Consider the following 20,529-nt stretch of genomic DNA (forward strand, 5'->3'; position numbering starts at 1 on the left):
GAAAACCAAAGGGTAAAAATAAACTGGATGTTGAAGGCATGTAGCCTAGCTATGCTGTGGGTCCCAGGTGGGCTACATGACACAAAGATACATGTACAAAAAGATTGTGCTACAATTGTGCAGTTATGTTGGCAATGTTAAGTTCATAGTTATAATGTATTTTCTGTGAACCCTCCTCGTAAACAGCCTGAGCTGCAAGGGAGGGCAGTATAAAATTGTAATAAAATCAATCAATAAATATAATTTGTGTTATCAGAAGTGGAATCTTGAATGAGAACGTTATATGATTTGGTGGTTATGGAAAAATTAGAACCATCATTTTTATTATACTGCATAGTGTTGTTTTAGTAGAATAAAGCTTTAATCCTCTGCACATGTCCTACCAATATAATTTGCAGTATAAATTTTGAACAATGTTTAAAGGGCACGCATAGGCTCTGTTTGCACCATCCAGATTTCTGCATCTGCCAGAGTGCTGTATTAAATCGTCTGCAGGGGTAAAAAGACAGAAACAGAGAAAGAAATCCCAAAAGCTTGTTTCAGAATATAGCTTTGTTAATTGAATTTCAGTGGATTTTTGGCCCAGGCCTGGTGGAATGTGCTCCCAAGTGAAATCAAAGCCCTGCAGGACCTCAAATGCATCTGCAAGGCTTGTATAACAGCTGTTACACCAGGCCTATGGATGAGGTCCAATAAACACCAATGAACAAAACTGGCCTCCCTATCAAAGCCCCATTCAACCAGAATCATAAGGAAGGGCAGCATAAAAATCTAAATTAAATAAATCTGTGGCTCTTAAAATTTCTCTGCCCTCTTCCCCTTCTGCCGCTGAAAATGTAGAAACAAGCATTGAAGTGCAGAACTGTTTTAGTTCTGATTTTAATTATTTATTCTAGATTAACCCACCCCAAGTCTGTAGAGCAGCCCTTTTCAACCTTTTGACAGTAGAGAAGTCCCAGAAATATATTTTCAAGCTTCAAGGACCATCAGAACTGAGATCAACTGGCCACGCCCCCCTGTCTTGCTCCCAGGAAGTGACAAGTCACTGGAATTGATACCACCCACACCCTTAGCCCTCCTTTAACCCTGCCCCCCATACACCTTTACTACTACTACAGCAGCTCTGCCTCACATTGGCTTAAAATAATGGCAGGAACTAAGAACACAGTCCAGACCCCCCATACCACAAAACATTCCCCACTGATTTTTACTCCCACAATCTAACCCCTAAGTCCTCTTGTCAGAGGCAGCTAGTTCCCTAGCTTGGGGCCAAGCCCATTAAGGAAGAAGGGGGAAAGGCCACAGACCCCCCTCTGGAGCTTGCAGGGACCCCTAGTTGGGAATCCCTGCTGTAGAGAAAGGGTGGATAATATAACAAATAATTTTAAGACAATAATAATAGTTAAGAGAAAATAGATGTTACATACTTGACGGCAACAATTAAGCTTTTAAAAAGTCTCTAATAAACCCATGACAACCACAAAGTGAAGCATAGACTTTAATAATTGCAGAGTGACAGTTGAAATGTACAAATCAAGCACTGAAGATAACATTAAAACATTGTAATGATAATCATTTATTTCTAGAAAACATCAAACAGTTCAGTTTTATCAAGTTTCAGTTTGACAGGAATGTTCTGTCATTACTTTGCTTCTCTTAAAAGAATAGTTATAACAATGATCAATTAATCATTGTTATAATAATTGAGTGATCACAACAATGAATTTAGCACCAACAAGAATGTTGTAAAAACCTATTAAACAATATCTGGGGAAATTTTTATCAACAGTTGAAAGCAGTTTTATTATTGTACTGAAACACAAAACTTCGTTCTTTATTTAATCACAATGGAAGGTCTACTTATCATCCTGCCAAACCAGTCCTATCAAGTACAATGCCCTGGGTTGGGGAGAGTAAGGAGTGCTTACCTGCCAACAGGACTTGTGTGACATAACATGATAACTATTCTGTAAGCCTCTCTGAAAACAACTGAATCTGCTACAGTGGAGCATCCCAATCATTTTAAGTCATAATATTGAGAAGTGAGGTGTACTTATACATAAGGTATCAAGCAGCTCTGAGAAGTTAAGTTGTCTTCCCAAAGCATATTGCTTAAATCTTCAAGCCACTTAATTTGTGACATGCACTGCTGTCATCTTCTGATTCTCATTGGCAACTTGAAGGCTTAATCCTAGAGTAAAGCATTTGGCACATTTTTTCTCAGTAAAGATTGAGCTGAAAATTGTTTTCATTCAGTGATACTTGGTGTAGAATTATTATTGTAAATTACCTTGGAACTACATACAGTTTAGTCATTCAGATGACCTTTGCTCTTCACATACTGTTTAATTACAAGGAATGAATATAATGCCACTGTTGATATCCCTTTTCAGCCACTAGCTTCTTTTCCAGTTCTGCAAACTCTACATCATATGGAAACTTTCTACTATTCATGCCATATGGAGGACTTATACCAGACTAGACTAGATGACATCTGCCTACCGCATTCCTGCCTGAAACCTGCACCATCTTCCCAGGAAAAGTCCTGAACATAGGCTTTCTTCTAAAATATTTTAAGTGTAGATTTGTAGAATCTGAGTGCTTTCATATTTCTAATGCTGAAATACATTATTCCTAGATGAGCCTCTGGAAAAAAGGAAGAAGCTTCACAATAGTGTGTAGGCCCAAGACACTAACACTTCCCACATAGAAAAAACATTTGTGCATCAAACAAATACAAATATTAAAGGCTTACATACTGTATCCCTTTAAGTACAGATGTTTGTTTTATTCAAGTGCTAAGCACTATTTATAAAGGCAAGTAGAAAAATGTGTGTTTAAAAGTTAAATAGTTTTAAAAGCTTTGTTTTGCTACATATGTTTGCACCGATATAAAAACCCGAGCCATTATTTGATCACTTTTCCTAGTGGGGATCTTGTTTGGTAAACACTGTTATATTGCACTGTAGCCCTCCTTTCAGCTCTGTCCTTTAATCCATCCGGAAGATGGATTAGAAGCCATTTGTCACGGTTCTGTAATTATCTTGCCAAAAGAGATTTTCTGAGGCAATTTGTCATCCATTGTAAACAGTATCGTCCAAAAGACGGGTTTGGCAGCCGCTACATCAATCCATGGTCTCCAACATTCAGATTTCTCTGCCTGATACAGCAGTTCTCGGGCTAGTCTTCCGAGGCAGTCTGGAAACTTTGCTCAGAGGAGGAATCAAAATCCATTTCCACACCTGCTTCTTCAGAGTTCATGAAAAAAGGAGGAATGGACACAAAGCTTTCATTTGTTTCAACTTCCTTCCTAGCAGACTCTTCACAATAGGGAAGATCAAAAAACCATTCTTCAAGGCATGCAGAGGAATGAGGCATTTTAGGCTGGCAGCCAGGAGATGAAAGATCCGTATTCAATGGTGCAGTCTGGCATTTTCTAAGCAGCATATGGCTTTCATTACTGTAAAAAGAAAAAAAATCTTTTAATTTTAGTCAAATATGAACACAAATGATGGGGTCAATCACTGATGACGTTTATACAGTATTTGTAGAAACCATACAGTAAGGTTGTTTTAATCAAACAGCTATCCCCACAAATGCACCTTTGCCTGGGGTAAAATATTTAAAATGGTAAGATTGCCTAGGAATGGATTACCTTCGAAAGAGTGCAAGTATCCAGAGAGAGACAGAAATTTATAAACATGTCTTTATAATCCTTCAAGTTCAACCACACGCAGAATTATACACTTCTAAATCCACTGGAGTCAATGAACTTCAAAATGAGTAACTCTGCTCAGGGCTGCACTGTTAGATACGCAGTCACAGAAGACTGAATACACAAGTCAATGCATTTCTGGCACAAGATTTAATCCCAATTTCACACTTAAGAATTATAGTCTGTTCAGTGTTTTCTAACCAATTCGCTACTCATTTGCTTCTCTTCATTTTAAATTAACAATTAACGTGGTAAATACAATAGTAGCCAAGGCAGAGAGAGCATAGTAGTAGTAAGGTGTATCTCTTATGAAGGTAGACCTCCTGATTTTTTCCTTCAATGTTCCTAGATACAAGGGAAGTGGCAATCCTTGTGCTAGTTTTTGCCCTTAATTGAATTCGAATAGCAGATTTCCTTCTCTTGATCTTCCATCCTAAGCTAACTCTCATGAAGCCTTTCTCTGAAATCTTCCTTCTATTCTGCCTCTCCTCTGATTCCTTATGTTTCTTGAAGACATGTGTGAACCTATTGCTTCCTTTTTGATTAGAGCTGCTCACTGAGGACACCAAGCCACTTCATTGGGAAAGTCTACATCTTCCTCAGCTGACCCTGTCAGGCTTGTTTTCCTCTCCCCCACAGGCTTTCTCCTCTACAGTCTGCTTCATCTACCATCCTCTCAGCTCTTAGTGTTGCCTTCACTGTAACTCTTTGGACACTCCTAATGAGCAGTTTCAAACTGTGGTCACTGTTAGCTTCAGTACAGATGTAACAGTGTACCACAGTTAGACTTAAAAAAAGAAAGGAAGGGAAATTTGGGTGCCAAATTGGGTGTGGTTAGGTGCATGAACCTACAGCAGGGGTAGTCAAACTGCAGCCCTCCAGCTGTCCATGGACTACAATTGTAGTCCATGTAGTCCATGGACAACTGGAGGGCCGCAGTTGTCCATGGACAACTGGAGGGCCGACTACAATTGTAGTCCATGGACAACTGGAGGGCCGCAGTTTGACTACCCCTGACCTACAGCATATTCCCAAACCTCTATCACTCAATATTTTTATATCTACATGTAATCAACAAAAATGCATCAGGAAGCTGTCACAATCCTGTCTATATGTTTTCACATTCATGTTGCATGTTTCTCTTCATGCCACTATCCCAGGACAAAAACCCCAACTTATCACATGACAAATGCTTTTGAGAACTCTGGCAAGGCTGCCTCTGACCAAGTGCAAAGGACAGAGCTTTTCAGTTATTTTAAACTCCTCCCATGCATGCATGTTCTTACTATGTAAGAGTGGTCTCAGTGAGTGAGTAGGATCTGAATTCCAGTCTCTTTTGTTAAACTGGATATAAACGTTGCTACTAAAAATTAAACTAGAGTTCATGCCCAGCTGTTACAGATCTAGTAGAAAGACATAAACATGAGGCTAGCTAAGACAAATAGCTTAGATGGAGCAACGCACCCCCCACCCCACCCCCCAAAAAACCTGCCTACTGTCCCCTTGCAGTTTGGGTCCTTGCAGATCACAGCATCTGGGGAAAGTATCTGAACCAAGAACAAAGGAAAATTCTGCCTTTTAAATATTTTTGCCTGCTTTAGTGAAACCCCCCCCCCCCCTAAATCCAGAGTTAGGAATCTTTCCCTTTATGGGAGAATTTCCAATCTCTCCCAATCAGATCACCTAGCACATAGTCCTTGTTTCCCCACCACCCCCATCGGGTTTTTTATGACCAGCATTCATCTCCATTTGGTGTTCAATCCAAGTGGACTATATCCAGCAGAACTCAATTCCTGTTTCCTGACTCTCCATGGCTGGCTCATTTTATTGCACTCTTTCATGTGAAAATAAACAGGCACCATAGTTTCAGAGTCCACAATCACACAGAACCAACCTTTTAAAAAATCCATCAGGATACATATAACAGCACAAAATGTACCTTGGAAACTTTAGTAGCCTTTTTCTTGCTTTGGAATATACAGCACCCACAATCTGACGAAGCTGTCCCTGCATCCATTGCACATCACTGGGGATATCAGGAAACCAGTCCACAAATCTGCAATGATAAGAGAGATTAATGCTTTACATGGAGTCTAGATTCTGAAAAAAGTGCAGTTAAAAGAGGCAGAAGAAGGGAAGAAAAACCATGCTATTAAATCTACTTATTTACATTAGCTTACTGTTTTTATCCACCTCTTTCAGCATTATGTACACCTAGCTACATTATGGGCTCTTTGGTATAGCAAATGTTGAGAATACTAGGAAAATGAACTGATCTGTTTTATTGTATTTTAAAAGTCCAGAATAACAAAGCAAAGTCCCTGAACAAAAGTCAAATGAAGAAATATTTAAAGAAGGCGTTGTAAGGATTACTTTGAGACACTTTCTTCAAAAGAAGGGAGGTTGAAAGTATTATGTTGATCTAAACTTAATGCCCTTCATAGAAATTAGGAAATAAACTGTATTAATAGTAATAAAAAGGACAGTTCCAAATGCCTAAAACTCACCTTAAGGCCACAAAATATGCAGATTCAACTGGTAGAGTATATGGCAGGATCATATAGGACATCATTTTCATTGGTAGAAATTTAGAAAGCTGAGCATAGAGTCCACGTTTCTCTTTACAAGCCTCCTGTAATGCTGTTATTTACACAGTCATTAATTCCAAATGAATATAAACATAATGGCTTCTAGTATTCTACAAGTATGGTCAAGCATTTTTGCTGAATTATGAAGTAAGAAACCATAGTATGCTTTGGGTCAAGTTCATACATCAACTGATATGCAGAGGCGTAAATCCTATCAACACTTCAATTATACAATATTTTAGTTCATCAATTTCCAGCCAGCTTTTACTGCAGGGAGGTAATTCAGCAGTCTCTGAACCTGGTATGATTAGATCATTCACTCATATACAGCAGCTGCCTCTTCCCCACTGCATCACTCTATAAATTGCTACTCTTGGTTTGTCTCTTTCTAGTAAGGACTGTGACTTGTGCAGAAAATCAGAAGTAGACTCCTCAGTGGGAAAATAAATCTTGCTTTTGTACAGTTGTGTGCTCCCAACTTTTCATTCAGAAGAAGGGGTAGGTATGCTTTAAGTTTCAAAGGCACGAGGAAAACTGGCTTATTTGGTCGTCCACTCAAAACAAACCCAGATGTATGTGATCCATGATATTTTCTCTGTTTTATAACCCAACAGAAATAGACTTACCTTATAGCTTTAGGAATATTGGTTATAATCTTTCCCTTTTGCCAGCAAAAAATAGAAAACTAAGGTTGAAATCCTAAAGACTTTCCTAGGAGTCAATCCCACTTAATATTATGAGACTTCTGGATACAGCTGCTTAGGACTCCTTTCTAAATATGGGTAAATTGCAAGTTTCTTTCCTCTTTTCCTTTCCTTTGCTCAGTCACAGCTTATTTATAACAACCAGCCACCGAGGCCTTTGCTTCATGGTTTTTAAGCATGACTGTTCTGGAGTATACAATACTATATGCAAATTCTTAGTTGTGGTTTTACTGAAACCATTTGAACAATATTCAAATCCATCATGCTGAATTTACATATCTTGTTATTTCTCTTTAAAATGTCAGTTTATTTATTAAATTAAAATGATCATTGAAAATTATCAAAATGACGCTGATTAGCAAACTGAAAATATTTTGTTCTTTCATATTGTATGCAGAGACCCAGCTTTCTCAAAAAGTGTTTCATGAAACCTGAGGGGAGTGGGGTGGGTAACAGCCCTGGAAGGGTTTTCTGGATGGGTGAAAGTTAATTACTTTTTTAGATATTTTTAAAATCTGTTAAACAATTATTAGGTGATATGAGACCAAGATGTTTGAGGAAAGGTTAGGGGAGCTTGGTCTGTTTAGCCTGGAGAGAAGGCAACTGAGAGGGGATCTGATAACCATCCTCAAGTATTTAAAAGGCTGCCAATGTAGAAGATGGAGCAGAGTCGTTCTCTCTTGCCCTGGAGGGACGGACCAGAACCAATGGGATGGAATTAATTCAAAAGAAATTCCATCTAAACATCCGGAAGAAGTTCCCGACAGAGCGGTTTCTCAGTGGAACAGGCTTCCTCAGGAGGTGGTGGGTTCTCCATCTTTGGAATTTTTTTAACAGAGGCTGGATAGCCATCTGATGGAGAGGCTGATTCTGTGAAGTTTCAAGGGAGAGGCAGGTTACAGTGAATGAGCGATATGGTTGTGAGCGTCCTGCATAGTGCAGGGGGTTGGACTAGATGACCCAGGAGGTTCCTTCCAACTCTATTATTCTATGATTCTATGATGTTGACCCTCCCACCCTGTGTATACACAGCTATGCTTCCCAACCATATTCTGCATGATTGTGCTTCTTCTGGGGTTTCTCAGCAGCCTGAATAATGTTTCAGGGGGTTCTCAATGATAAAAAGGTTGAGAAAGGCTGCAATAGACACTACAAAAACAACAAAAGCACTTTTCAGTCCCATTATTTTTAATAGGAAATAACTGGCATAGACAATTATCCTACTGAAATAAATTGAAAGGTAAAATTGCAAAATTCTGGCCAAATTGTATTGCTATTTGCATCAACTATTTGTTAAGTTATTAAACTTTGTTTTCTCATAAAATTGATTTTATATTCATACCTTTACGAAGTCTAGGAGGTAGATGGTCAAAAATAGCTTTGTCCAGTGGCCATGAGGCTAGCTTCAGTTGGTCAATGAGCATTTCTTCCTTTATCAGCTTTTCTTTGCCTTGATTTTCTGTTGTCCTATCAGTATAACCTGGGATTTGGGCATGATCTCCCTTTTTTAAAGGTAAAAGGACAGAAATTGTGTCTTGCAGTATACCTGAGGAAAAACATACAAATAGTTTCTGACGTGATATCTTAAATTCTAAAGTACAGTGGACACCACAGATTTAAAAATGCAAGAGTAAACAGAAAATAAAGATTTAAAAGCATAGAGGCAGAAATGCCCCCAGTGGTCATCCTGCACAGAATTTGCAGCTACCGCCCCCCCACTCCTTCAGTGATCCCTGCGCTATGCCCCATATTATCTAACAGCATTACTTACAATTCACATAAGGCCCTCTAGTTGATATCCAAGTCGTGATCTAAGAATTTCATATTTCTTTCTAAGATAGACAGTACAAAAGCAAAGAAATGGGAACTAGCACTTGCATCCTATGTGTCCCATGCAAGCTTTAGTTGCAAAGAGTCAGAATGGACAGTTCTCACATTGGAGAGAAGGAAGCAGTGGGGTCTCACACAAATCAGTACTGGGGCCAGTACTATTTGATTTGTTCATAAATGATCTGAAATAGGGACGAGCAGTGTAGTCGCCAAATTTGTTGATGACACAAAACTATTCAGGATTGTGAAAACCAAATATGGCTGTGAAGAGCTCCAGGAGGATCTCTGCAAACTGGGTGAATGCAAACTGTGGTAAATGAAATTAAATGTTGTTACATGTAAGGTGATGTACACTTGAAGAAAACACCCCAGCTTCAAGAATAGGTTAATGGAGTCTGAAACTGCTGAGACTGAGAGGGGTCTCTAGAGATCATAGTCGACAGGTAAATTAAAGCATCAATCTAGTTTGCTGCAGCAGTGACAATGGCAAACTCTGTGCTGGGGCGGTTTAGGAAAGAGATTGAAAATCAGATGTCTAGAGTTATAATGTTATTTAACAACTGATAGGGCATGTATAGAGGAAGGAACGGAGTAATTGCATTTTATCCTTTTTTCTGAGTCTCTTGCTCAACCTGGTGCTGTGCTAAAAGTGTGCTTGTGAACATTTTCTTTTTAATAAAGGACTTATAACTTTAGATCCTGCTAATGGTTCTCTATGCCACACTGTCCACTGTTTTAAAAAGAGATATAAAGGAGGAAGGGAAGAGCAGTCAGCTGGTAAATGGTTACTCCCCTAGTGATGCAAAAGGCAGTAAACAGTCTCTGTGATAGCAGGACAAACAAAGGCAAGGCCTCAGAAGGTGGAAAGGAAGCTGGTAGTCCTGACACCTGCAGTGGACAATTCCTACAAATGTCAAGTGGTGGCAGTGGGTAAACTGAGATAAAGAAAAGCCTCTCCAGGTGTAGGGAAAGCCCAGTAGAGCAGAATTGAGCAGGGTTTGCAGCACAGAGTAGGACTGTTCTGCCACAATTGGTATCAATCTACAAAATATTTCTGTTTGTAGTGGAAGACAGAGATAGATCCATCACACTAATGCTAATAAGGTCCATTTCCACAACATCTCCTGGAGGTTGGTGAACCAACAATAGAGAACTTACCAAGTGAATGTTTTTCCAGTGGAACAATCACCTTTATGTCCCCCCCCCCCCCAAGGATAAAAGCAACATTATAGTCGCACAGAAATGCTACCTAAGCATATTCCTCACATGAGAGGGATGGGGCTGACACCTAAAAATTAAGTTCTATATGTTTCAAACTGAGCTCCCTGCAAGCACAGACAAAGCCTCCATTACCTTTTAACTGTAGAAAAATGGTCAAGTCTATTTAACATCCTGTTTGTCATTCACATTAAAAGGTAAAGGTAAAGGTATCCCCTGTGCAAGCACCGAGTCATGTCTGACCCTTGGGGTGACGCCCTCTAGCGTTTTCATGGCAGACTCAATACGGGGTGGTTTGCCAGTGCCTTCCCCAGTCATTACCGTTTACCCCCCCAGCAAGCTGGGTACTCATTTTACCGACCTCAGAAGGATGGAAGGCTGAGTCAACCTTGAGCCGGCTGCTGGGATCGAACTCCCAGCCTCATGGGCAAAGCTTTCAGACGGCTGCCTTACCACTCTGCGCCACAAGAGGCTCTATGTGTCATTCACATTACACAATCAAAATTACAATGACCTACCATTTTCTTTCAAAAATCTAAGGGCATCTGAATATCCTTGTTCACAGATCTCTCCTAGTACCTGAAAATAAGATTACAAAAAAGAAAAGATTGCTTCATATCATTTAAACTTGTTAGGTGGTACAGAAAATGTTTTTAATCTTGTTTAAGAGTATAACATCAGACAGTTTTACTTATGAAAATACATGGATGTATTTTTCAATGTTCACAGCATACTGGCTCATGGTAACTGTAGTCCATGAACACCTGGAGAGCCATAGTTTTGTTACCTCTGTCCTATGCAGATGAATGGAGCACGGAGATTCAATGTAATCACATCATCTCTCTATGGAACAAGATCTTGTAACATGTCTGTAGTAGCTATGGCTTGCCATTGAAAGGCTGTTTTTGCCACGATCTTCTCCTTGGGGCACCAGGGATTAAGCCTCCAACCTTAGCTAGTCAGGTTGTGATGCCCAACTAAATTGGTGTGCAAAGTATCTTAAGACTTTAGGCACTATTTCAATTCATTTTGCAACTGTGATGTATCCCAGGTGCACAGGCAGATCACAGGGAGCCCCATTTTGAGATTTTTCACCTCAATTTGAAGGGTAAGGGGGGGGGAAGGCATATTATTAGGCTAGACAGAAGAGAAATGAGATAGAATCAGTATATGTATGGTGACCAGCTTTCAACAATTAGACATGTTGACAAGTATATACATTCAGCTCTTACATGTATTATTGTACAAACACAGCTTTAGCCAATGCCCACTTTAATATTACTCTACAGCTGGTGCAGATTTGCAGCTGTGCACTCTGTTATAGGCTTCACGTATTTTCCTAAGCAATCAAGTGTGACACTTTAGAAGTAAAGCAGGAAGAGTAAAAGACAGATAAGAGATTTCAACATTATTTTAAAGAATTCATAAATACAGTGGGTGAAAATGCAATTGTAGTGATTAAAATAGGTACATATTATTTCCTGGAATAGTAAGGATAACATAACTGTCTCCATTATCCCGTATCAATGTCCTGAACTAGAGAGGCTTCCCTCTTTATTATTTCCTGTTCATAGGAATTGTTCCCAATAAATCAACAAAGATGTAAGTTAGATCGGAGTATGTATAGAATAGAACTATTGTGGATGTGTGTGGATCATTCCCCGGTAGAATATTAGACATGAATGATAACTAATATAGGCCTATAAAGACAGCTCAGCTGAGAGATAAGTAAGAGCACACAGTACCTGAGGTTCTGGAGGGAAAAGTGCTTGAGTCAAACGATATATGTTTCCTAAAGTAAACTGAATGCTGGTATTGGTCAGGTTCATTTCATGGAAGTTTGCAGAGTTGCCCTTAGGACAAATGTCACACTCCCCAGAGAACGGTGAAATTGTGATGGTATTCTTTGAGTCATGGTGGGGTAAGTTGTCGCTTATTCCACCATCCACATAGCGCTTTAAAAGGATTAAGGAAGGAAAAAGAAAACTGCCTTATTTACCTAAACAAAATGCAGCAGGTTTGTTCCATAGCATCGAAGAAGAGTATTCAGAGATGAATGACTGGATATACAGAAGTTTGCTAGAATTAGATTTTCCAACCATCTAAGAAAAACCACTTGATTTGGAATAGAGTTTAAAACCAGGCAATTAAACCAAATAATTTTGAAGACATTCAGGGCCTTGTTCAGGTATGTAGCTCGCAGGCCCAGATCCGTTGGCAAGTTGTCTGATTTTAACTGCAATTTAGATCAAACCCTCCTATCCATGCATCATGTTCCTGTTTTTAATTCATACAGAATTAAAAACATTTATCAAATCTTACTAATTCCTGGTATTTCAAAAGGCTCACATCCTGTCCATCCTATAAAAAAGTGGTCCCCAACCCCTGGGCCGTGGCTCCCTCTTCAGCCCCCCCCCCCAGCAGCGAGAAGCTTGACAGGCCGCGAGCAAATCAGCCGCCAAAGCGGCCAATTAGCTTGCGGCCCAGCAAGCTTCTTGCTTCGGGGGGGGGGGGAGGGAGCCACGGCTGCCGGCATGCTGGCAGCGCAAACGTGCACGCGCGGACTTTTTAAGAATTAGTCCCTTTGAAGATTGAACAGAGCTTGGAGGGATTATCTGTTTGCAGATGGATTTTCAGCAGGGAGGCTCAAGATATTATTATTCTGACCTCAACCATAGGTTTGGCAGAATAGCTCTGTTTTACAGGCCTTCCAGAATTATTGGATATCCTAGAGCAGTGGTCCCCAACCTTTATTAGGCTGGGGACCGGCAGGGCATCGGGTCGCGCCCGCAGGGACCGCGCCCATGCGGGCCACGCCCATGCTTCGGGCCGCGCCCGCGGGCCGCACCCGCGGATCGGGCCGCGCCCGCGGGCCGCGCCCGCGGATCGGGCCGAGCGGGCGCGGCCTGCACGGGCGCGGCCCGGCCCTGATTCCCTCTCCCCGCCCTCCCGCAGTAAGTAGCTTCCCGGGCCGCAAGCTTGCGGCCCGGGAAGTTTTTTACTGCGCGGGGGGGGGGGGCGGGGAGAGGGAGCTGCGGCCCGGCGCCATGGCCTTTGCGGCCCGGCGCCGGGCCGCGGCCCGCAGGTTGGGGACCACTGTCCTAGAGGACTCTGATCTCTTCAGGTAGCATGTTCAACTAGGCCAGGGTCCGTTCTGTCTCCTTGGGACTGGGGATCCTGAGCAGATTTTAACTGCTAGATCTCAATGTCCTTGCGGGGGGGGGGGTGTCCCAGACTATTAAGGGCTTTGAACGTGAGAGTCAAGTTTGAACCTCATTCAGTCTTCAATATGTGCCACTGGGAGAACACAGGTGATAACTAATCTGAAAAGACTAAAATTTCAGGTGATGACAGTGGCCCGCAACATTTTTGTTGCCAGCATATAGTAGAATTACTACAACATTTGTGTTCATGACATCAACCTACAATTTCCATGCTATTCTACAGTCAAGAATGTATGTGCAATACTTACCACCCCTCTGAATGAAGGTGGTATGAGGCCACAGTATATAGGTACGAAGGAGCTACAAAGCAAAGCCTACAAAAAATAAAATAGGATTAGAGACACATCCACTTCTGATAGCCAGAAGATTTCCTATGTGCTAACAGTAGCTTTCAGCAAAAAACAGAATATGGCATCATAATGTCATAAAATATTTGATTCATGAACAAAAATCCAGTGCTACCTTAAAAGAGTAACAACATTTCTTTCAATATGAGTTTTTGGGTATGACAGCCCACTTCATCAGACAGATACGCGATAGAAAGCCATACTGGGGAATTGGTTTTGGGAAAGGTTAAAGGAAGGAGACAAGGCTCTGAGTCCAGTAAGTGTTGGATTGATAAATCCTCTATTTATGAAGGTGGAGGAATGGTGAGCTCTTGTTTTTTTTTTTCTTTTTTCCACACTTCCAAGCTTCAATCCTGGTACTATGAGTGCCCCCCCCCCCCCGGACTGAGTTCCAATGCTTTGAGCAGTTTGGTCACTGACCAAGCCTCTCTCGGGCTTGTCTGGATTGAGTTTTAGTTTATTAGCTTTCATCATTTCATTACCTTTTCACGGCACTCGTTCAGAACTTCTACAGACCCACCCAGCTCAGCTGATAATGAGAAATGTTGAAAGGGTGAACAGCCCACAGGCACAGAGGCACAGCGAAGGACATGGCAAAAAGAAATAATGAGAAATGAAGCTGTGCCACATATTGGAGCACCCCATTCAACAACCCTGGATAACCTCTCCCAGCAGATTCATGTAGATGTTCAATAGCATGAGAAACAAAACGGATCCCATTAAGGCTTCAAAGCATAAATGTCACAGGGCAAAGGAGCAGTCCCAAGGAGCACTTTCTGGAACTGGAGAGACAAGTAGCAGCAGCTCCACTCAAGCATGTTGCCTCACCACTCCCTACCCCAGCCAGCCTCTCCAGAAGGATACCGTGGTTAACCACAGGCATTTAACCTCATGCAAATAGTTGTGTTGTTTTTAGGTTCCATCAAGTCATTTCCAACTCATGGTGACTTTCTGAACAAAGGCCTGCCGTCCAACCGTCTGCAATCATTTCTTTATGTCAATCCACTCACGTCCTTGATCATACAAATATATGCTTGAGATATGATATATTTACGGTCTCATTAAGTATTACAAACAATATGTGAAACTGTGTGCAGGACTGGGAATGCAACAAGGCTTATTTTTGAAAAATCGTTGGAAAAATTTAGAACATACCTGAACAACCTCTTCTTTAGAATTAAAGTTGGATACCAACACATTTTTGCCATCAGACACTCGAGTAAGTGAAATACACAATTTCCCTGACATCAACTGATGAGTATTTTCTGGAAGATTTTTGTGGAGTCCATCTCTTATTATCTTTATCACATTGAAGGAAGGGTGAAGTGGACCAAGATTTCGCTTCCTGGCTTCTTTGGCGAGCTGCAGAACATCGGCACAAGCTTCCGCTGAAAGACACATTACTGTATATGAAACAGAACATTCATTTGAAGATTTTTCCCCCCATATAATGATTTCTGGGTGCTTTTTTGGGGGGAGGGGGCTTTCTTTTAAAGAGCACCAATACACATTTGGAGGGAAAAAACCCAACTTATTTGTCTGATAAACAGTGATATCTTTTAACATTCAGGTTTGATTGACATAAGATATATATTCATTCAAGTCAGGGCCACAAGCATACAGAGGATGAAGCGCTTAGGTTCTCTTGCCCAAAAAGACCCCTTTCCCCCAAAATAATTTCTGTTCCAATCCAATGACGTATCTGTGCTGAAGAGCGAAAGCCAAAGGGGCCGTGTCCTGTGACTCAATGTTAAGATTTGTGGAGGGCCTAAGAGGCAGAGAGGCCTTGCCCTGCAGCTGGAAGTCCTGCCAGTGGGGAGAGAAAACCAATTTAGCATCTGGAAACAAGAAACAGCACTAGCGTATGGATGATCTGGTCAATACCCAGCATCAGTCCTAGCACATTCGTACTTAGCCTCTACCATTTTGTATGGTATAGCTACTATGGGGGTGTCAGGATATTAAATGTTGTGGGTTTCCTACCATAGAATAAAGAGTTTGGCCAATATTTCAATGGAGGTGGGACATATTGTTGACACGAGAGCTTTAAAGATGGCAAGTAAAACATATCAGTTCTACTGTTCTAGTTCTGTCCCATTCAGAGGGATATTGGTGTAAAGGGTCCCTGCTTTCTCTGCTTATTCATCATGAGTAATGTGCAATACTAGAACAGCGAGGAATAAATTGCATTTCTGTCTAGGAGGTTAGAACAGAAATTTGTGTTATCAAGACCTTATTGAAAGAAGTAAACTAGAATGCATTTATCTCCATTGATGGGCTATGCAGTCCTTCATCAACCTCGAACCAGAGATCAGGGAAGGGGGGAACTAACATCCTCAATGAGTTTTCATAAGTTTCCAGTGAAAAATGTTGCTGGCATTTATTTATTTATTTTATTTATATACCACCCTCCCCAAAGGCGCAGGGCGGTTTACATGAAATGGGAACAATACAATTAACTCAGTTTATAGTAATGTGGTAACAACAATAACAAAATGATAATAATAAACACTGTAGAACAGTAAAATGCTAGTGTCGGGAACACCCCGTCTCTCCAGCCTAATCCACAATCTACACTGATACAAGACACGGAGTCCCGGAAGGGCAGGTTCGCTCTTTAAGGGCTCGGGGGTGGAGACATGGGGGAAGAAGGCTACTCAAGTGGGAAGGTTGGAGTCTGTGAGAAGGTGGGGTTCATGAGTAGTGAAGGAACTACGATGAACCAGGGAGCGGGGAAAGATTATGAAATCCCAACCGACTCATTTCTGAGACGCTGCCTCCAAAGAAAAGTGCCCCTCCTACATCAGTCTTCCAGCTCTGGTCATCGTGGTGGATAAGAAGCGGCAGCCTGACCCTGCAGACCCTGACAGCTAGAAACATTGAATAACTCGTACTGAGGCCCAGTGGTTTGGGTGGATCTGTAAGGGCCAGTGGGAAGCGGTGGTTTGGATCAATCTCAACCAAATGCCTGGTGGAGGATCTCCCTTTTGCAGGCCCAGCAGAATTGTTTGAGTTCCATCAGGACCCTGATCTCCTCTGGGGGCTTGTTCCACCAGGTGGGGGGCAGGATGGAGAAAGCTGTGGCCCTGGTTGAGGTCAAGTAGGCTTCCTTGGGGCCAGGAACCACCAGAAGGTTGGAAATGGTAGACTGCAAGGCTCTTTGAGGGGTGTAGGCAGAGATGTGATCCCTTTGGTATACTGGGCCCAGACCGCGTATGGCTTTAAAGGTGATAACCAAAACCTTAAGCATGTCTGTTCATTATGGTGGGTTTCAGAGAAACACTGAGCATTCTGCTTGTTTACCAGCTGCCTAGAACTCCTGTGGGCACCCTGGGGGAGATGATGGTGTTGATCTTGGCCTTCATGCTGGAATTCCAGCAGCCCACAGGTTGGGGATCACTGTTCTAGGAGACTTCAAAATTCACACTGAGAGAAGAGCTATTTTTAAACCCCTCTTTTTACTACCTGAAGGAGTCTCAAAGCATCTTACAATCACCTACCCTTTTTCTCCCCACAACAGACACCCTGTGAAGTAGGTTGGGCTGAGAGAGTTCTGAGAGATCTGTGACTGGCCCAAGGTCGCCCAGCTGGCTGCACATGGAGGGGTGGAGAATCAAACTTGGTTCTCTGGATTAGAGGCCATCGCTATTAGCCATCTACATCAATCTGACTCTCAGCACCCGGCTGGCTAATATTAAGATGAGGCTACCTTGTGAGGGCTAGTTCGGGATTTTGTAGCTTCTTCAGCCACCATGGGTCTCATTCAGTTTATGACAGGACCAATGTAGGAACAACAAATCATGTAATGATCTCCCTTGAATGTGGCTCTGGACTCGGACTCAGGAGCTTCAGAGATAGAAAGATAGATACATAACCTGGGGGAAAGCAGGAAATGTAAGGAGACCCCTGCATAGTAGATGACTGCTCCATCCGAGGAGCCTGCAACTAAGGATCATCCACCAGAACCTGAAGCAAGTATGCACCAGGTCCCAACTCACCTGGATTCACCTCCACTAATCTGGAACTGCGGAGGCAGAGGGCTCATGCTGAAATAGGTGAAAGGACACACCGCACCAATTTGCAGCCTGTGTAAACAGACCTGTCCTAGTTCTAAAGCATTATGTCCTAATTATCTTCTTCCAGGAGAGTTCTAGATATACTGCCTCCAGATTACTTGGGGCTGCTTTTCCTCACTCAGTTTAAGGTAAGGGCAAAGAAGGAAGCACTTTTAGATCAACCGATTCACAAGGCCACAACTCTTGGATACTAGATCCAGCTCCAGACTTTGCATGCTCTAGTAGACCCTGCCAAGTGATCATCTGGCTCTCAACAAGACCAGCAGACCAGAAAGTCTGAAGCCAGAACAGATACCTTTATTTTTATTCAAATTTTTTGCACAGAGCCTTTGGAGGTCTGGTTTGGGAGCTAGACACTGAGCCTCTGCCAGGGTCCAAGCAGTACCTTCTCACAGCACAGGTAAATGTGGCATAGATGAATGTGATACTGACTCTTGACAGGGATTGATATGGGGGACAAACCACCCTGGAAAGGGGTCCAATGTGGAAGGAGCACCTGCCTGGCCAGCCCCAAGCAGGAGGTACCTAGCCAAGGTGGGTGAAGCTGTGTGGGCCTTCCCTGTACCTGGTAAAGCTCAACATGATGAATCTGCCTTCCCTACACCTCTGGCTCACATTCATCCATCTCTTTCAGTGGGTATGTGCTCCCAGTTCAGATGAACCTAGTAGAGAGTACCCCCCCGACCATTTGACCAACAGACTCTTCTCAGTAGCGTTAATAGTCAATCTGTCTGGGGAGAGGGCCAGTTAAAATGTTCCACCTATGAGATGTATGGCTCCTATTGTTTTCTGGAATAGTCACAGCAATTTTAGGATACCAAATGACTAGAGATGCGACTCTAGCAAAATAAAAATACAGACAAAAGGTTCCACAACCCCTTTTCTCAGCCATGCAGAACAACAGAGACAATTCTTTCCAATGCGTAAAAGAACTCTTATGGTACAGTCATGGACCGAGTTGCTTTGTTCTCAGACCACTGGAGTCAATGAACTTGGTATTATTCTGTTAACCTGCTGCTGTATCAGCCAACCCAAAAAGAAATGGCAGGGTATAAATAGCCAGTTTACCTTTTTAACTTAAAAAAAGGCTATTTGCAGTTTGGAATTTGGACAAGCAGTAGGGCAGGAGGTCAAATTATACATTACACAGGGAGACTTGTGGCTGATCTCTGGTCTTTGGGAAGGTACAAACGGCAGCTACACTTGGAGCAGGAGAAGCTGTTCATTTACAGCAAGGAAGAGTAACTTGATGCTCTGGGAGCTAGTTTACTCAAGAGCCACTTCAAAATGGCAGATTGGTAAACGCTCCCAGCCACAGTGCAACAGCTTTTACAAAAACCCAGTGCTGTGTTTTATCTGGAATTTTGTTGGAATGGGATAGTTAATAACACACTGCTTCTCCCAATCCAAAGCAAGGGCTCATTTGTGCATGCCTTAAGCTGGAGGAGGACAGGCAGATGGGAAAGGGTGCTGGGGCTGTTTTAAAGTTATCGATATATCACTCCCTCAATCAAAATAATGCCAATTTTGCTTTTTTCCCCCACCTGAGAACTTCTGTCTCTTTAATAGCTACAATTACAGGCAGACATATGGCTTCTCCCGCAAAAGATATCCTAACAGAAAAGCTTCACCTACTGAAATTCCATGCCGTTTTAAAGAAATAACACTTGCAGGCAAGGGTTGGTGACTATGTTTATACTTCGCCATCAACTTTTTTATTACTGCTTTACAGGTCATCTTGTAAAAACTTCAGCAGAAATGCAAGAGATCCTGGCAGGGCTCTTGCACCCTGGAAGACAAGCACAGACAAAGACCTCACAGCGTGGTTGTGAGGATAAAGTGGAGACCCCTAGCTGGTCTGGATCCCCAATGGGGAGAAAGGTGAGGCATAAATAAGGAAATTTGGTCACATCAGAAAAACAATTTGATGTGCATTACATCAAGTGCTGAAATCTTTATAGCCTCTGATCTTAAGACTCTTCCACTAGTTGAGCAAATAAAACTCCTGGAATCCATTACCTGGATGCAAAGGTTCTGTCTACTAATGTCAGCAAGTAGGCAGTTTGTTGTTGTTGATTGGCCCTCCAAATGACGCTAGCTAAAAAGGAATTGTTCTGACTTCCCAAAAACAAAGCTCCTCAACAGAACCCAGGGAAAACCCATCCCACATTTCCCACCAATAAAAGCTGAGGCATACATGATATTTTAAAGGAGGTATTCAACACGTGAAACCTTGAATGAAGGCCAAATAAGTGACCAAAAAGGTTTCCCATTTATTAAAGGACCGAACAGCCGCAGTGGTTCAAATCAGTTAGTTGTAGACAGCATTCACATGAAAATAATAGTTTCTAAGATTTTTGTTTTTTAACTCGCCTTCATTTTCCTGCAAAATGCGGACACGCTCGTGGCTGCTGATACCCTCCCGGGCCAGGCATTTGCCCCTTATTTTCTAAAGTCCAAGTCTTTTGATGAAACCAAACCTTTTAAAGACTGATTGACAGCGCTCTACAGGTCGTCCCCCCCCCCCAACACGCACCTAGCGAGCCGCCTCCGATGAGGACGGCGCCGGCGAGGGCCCCCGCCGAGGCCCCGCAGATCCGCCGCGCGTCGCGGATGAGATGCGGGGCGCGCTCCTGCAAGCAGGTGGCGACACCGATGTGATAAACGCCCAGGAAGCCGCATCCCGCGAACGACACGCTCCAGCCGTCCTTGCGGTCCAGCATCCCGCACAGCCCCCGCTGGCCGGAGAGTGGCGACCCCGAGACGCGCTGCCCGCCCCGCCCGCCGGCCGTCGGCGCCGTTTCATAATCAGCCGCCCCGCCGGTGA

The 20,529-nt window shown here is 42.5% G+C and overlaps 1 protein-coding gene across 1 annotated transcript; it reads right to left on the minus strand.

The window, feature by feature from the left end:
- Positions 1 to 1,485: 1,485 nt before the first annotated feature.
- LOC143837702 (1-acylglycerol-3-phosphate O-acyltransferase Pnpla3-like) lies at positions 1,486 to 20,529 on the minus strand. The gene is made up of 9 exons (XM_077337810.1): positions 20,239 to 20,529; positions 14,782 to 15,014; positions 13,528 to 13,593; positions 11,801 to 12,010; positions 10,574 to 10,634; positions 8,350 to 8,553; positions 6,223 to 6,355; positions 5,655 to 5,771; positions 1,486 to 3,460 (listed from the first exon to the last, which is right to left on the minus strand). The coding sequence occupies exons 1-9, from the start codon at positions 20,423 to 20,425 to the stop codon at positions 3,181 to 3,183; spliced, it is 1,491 nt and encodes a 496-aa protein (XP_077193925.1). The 5' UTR covers positions 20,426 to 20,529; the 3' UTR covers positions 1,486 to 3,180.

This window comes from Paroedura picta, chromosome 5 (genome assembly GCF_049243985.1).
Source record: "Paroedura picta isolate Pp20150507F chromosome 5, Ppicta_v3.0, whole genome shotgun sequence".
Taxonomy (NCBI): Eukaryota; Metazoa; Chordata; class Lepidosauria; order Squamata; family Gekkonidae; genus Paroedura; species Paroedura picta.

Excerpts from the sequence above, each read along its gene's own strand:
- LOC143837702 (XM_077337810.1), bottom strand. The coding sequence starts at position 20,425 with ATGCTGGACCGCAAGGACGGCTGGAGCGTGTCGTTCGCGGGATGCGGC. Across the intron at positions 10,635-11,800 it reads TTTTCCCTCCAGAACCTCAG|GTACTAGGAGAGATCTGTGA; the intron begins GTACTGTGTGCT and ends TCTTATTTTCAG. Across the intron at positions 8,554-10,573 it reads TAGATTTTTGAAAGAAAATG|GTATACTGCAAGACACAATT; the intron begins GTAGGTCATTGT and ends GTTTTTCCTCAG.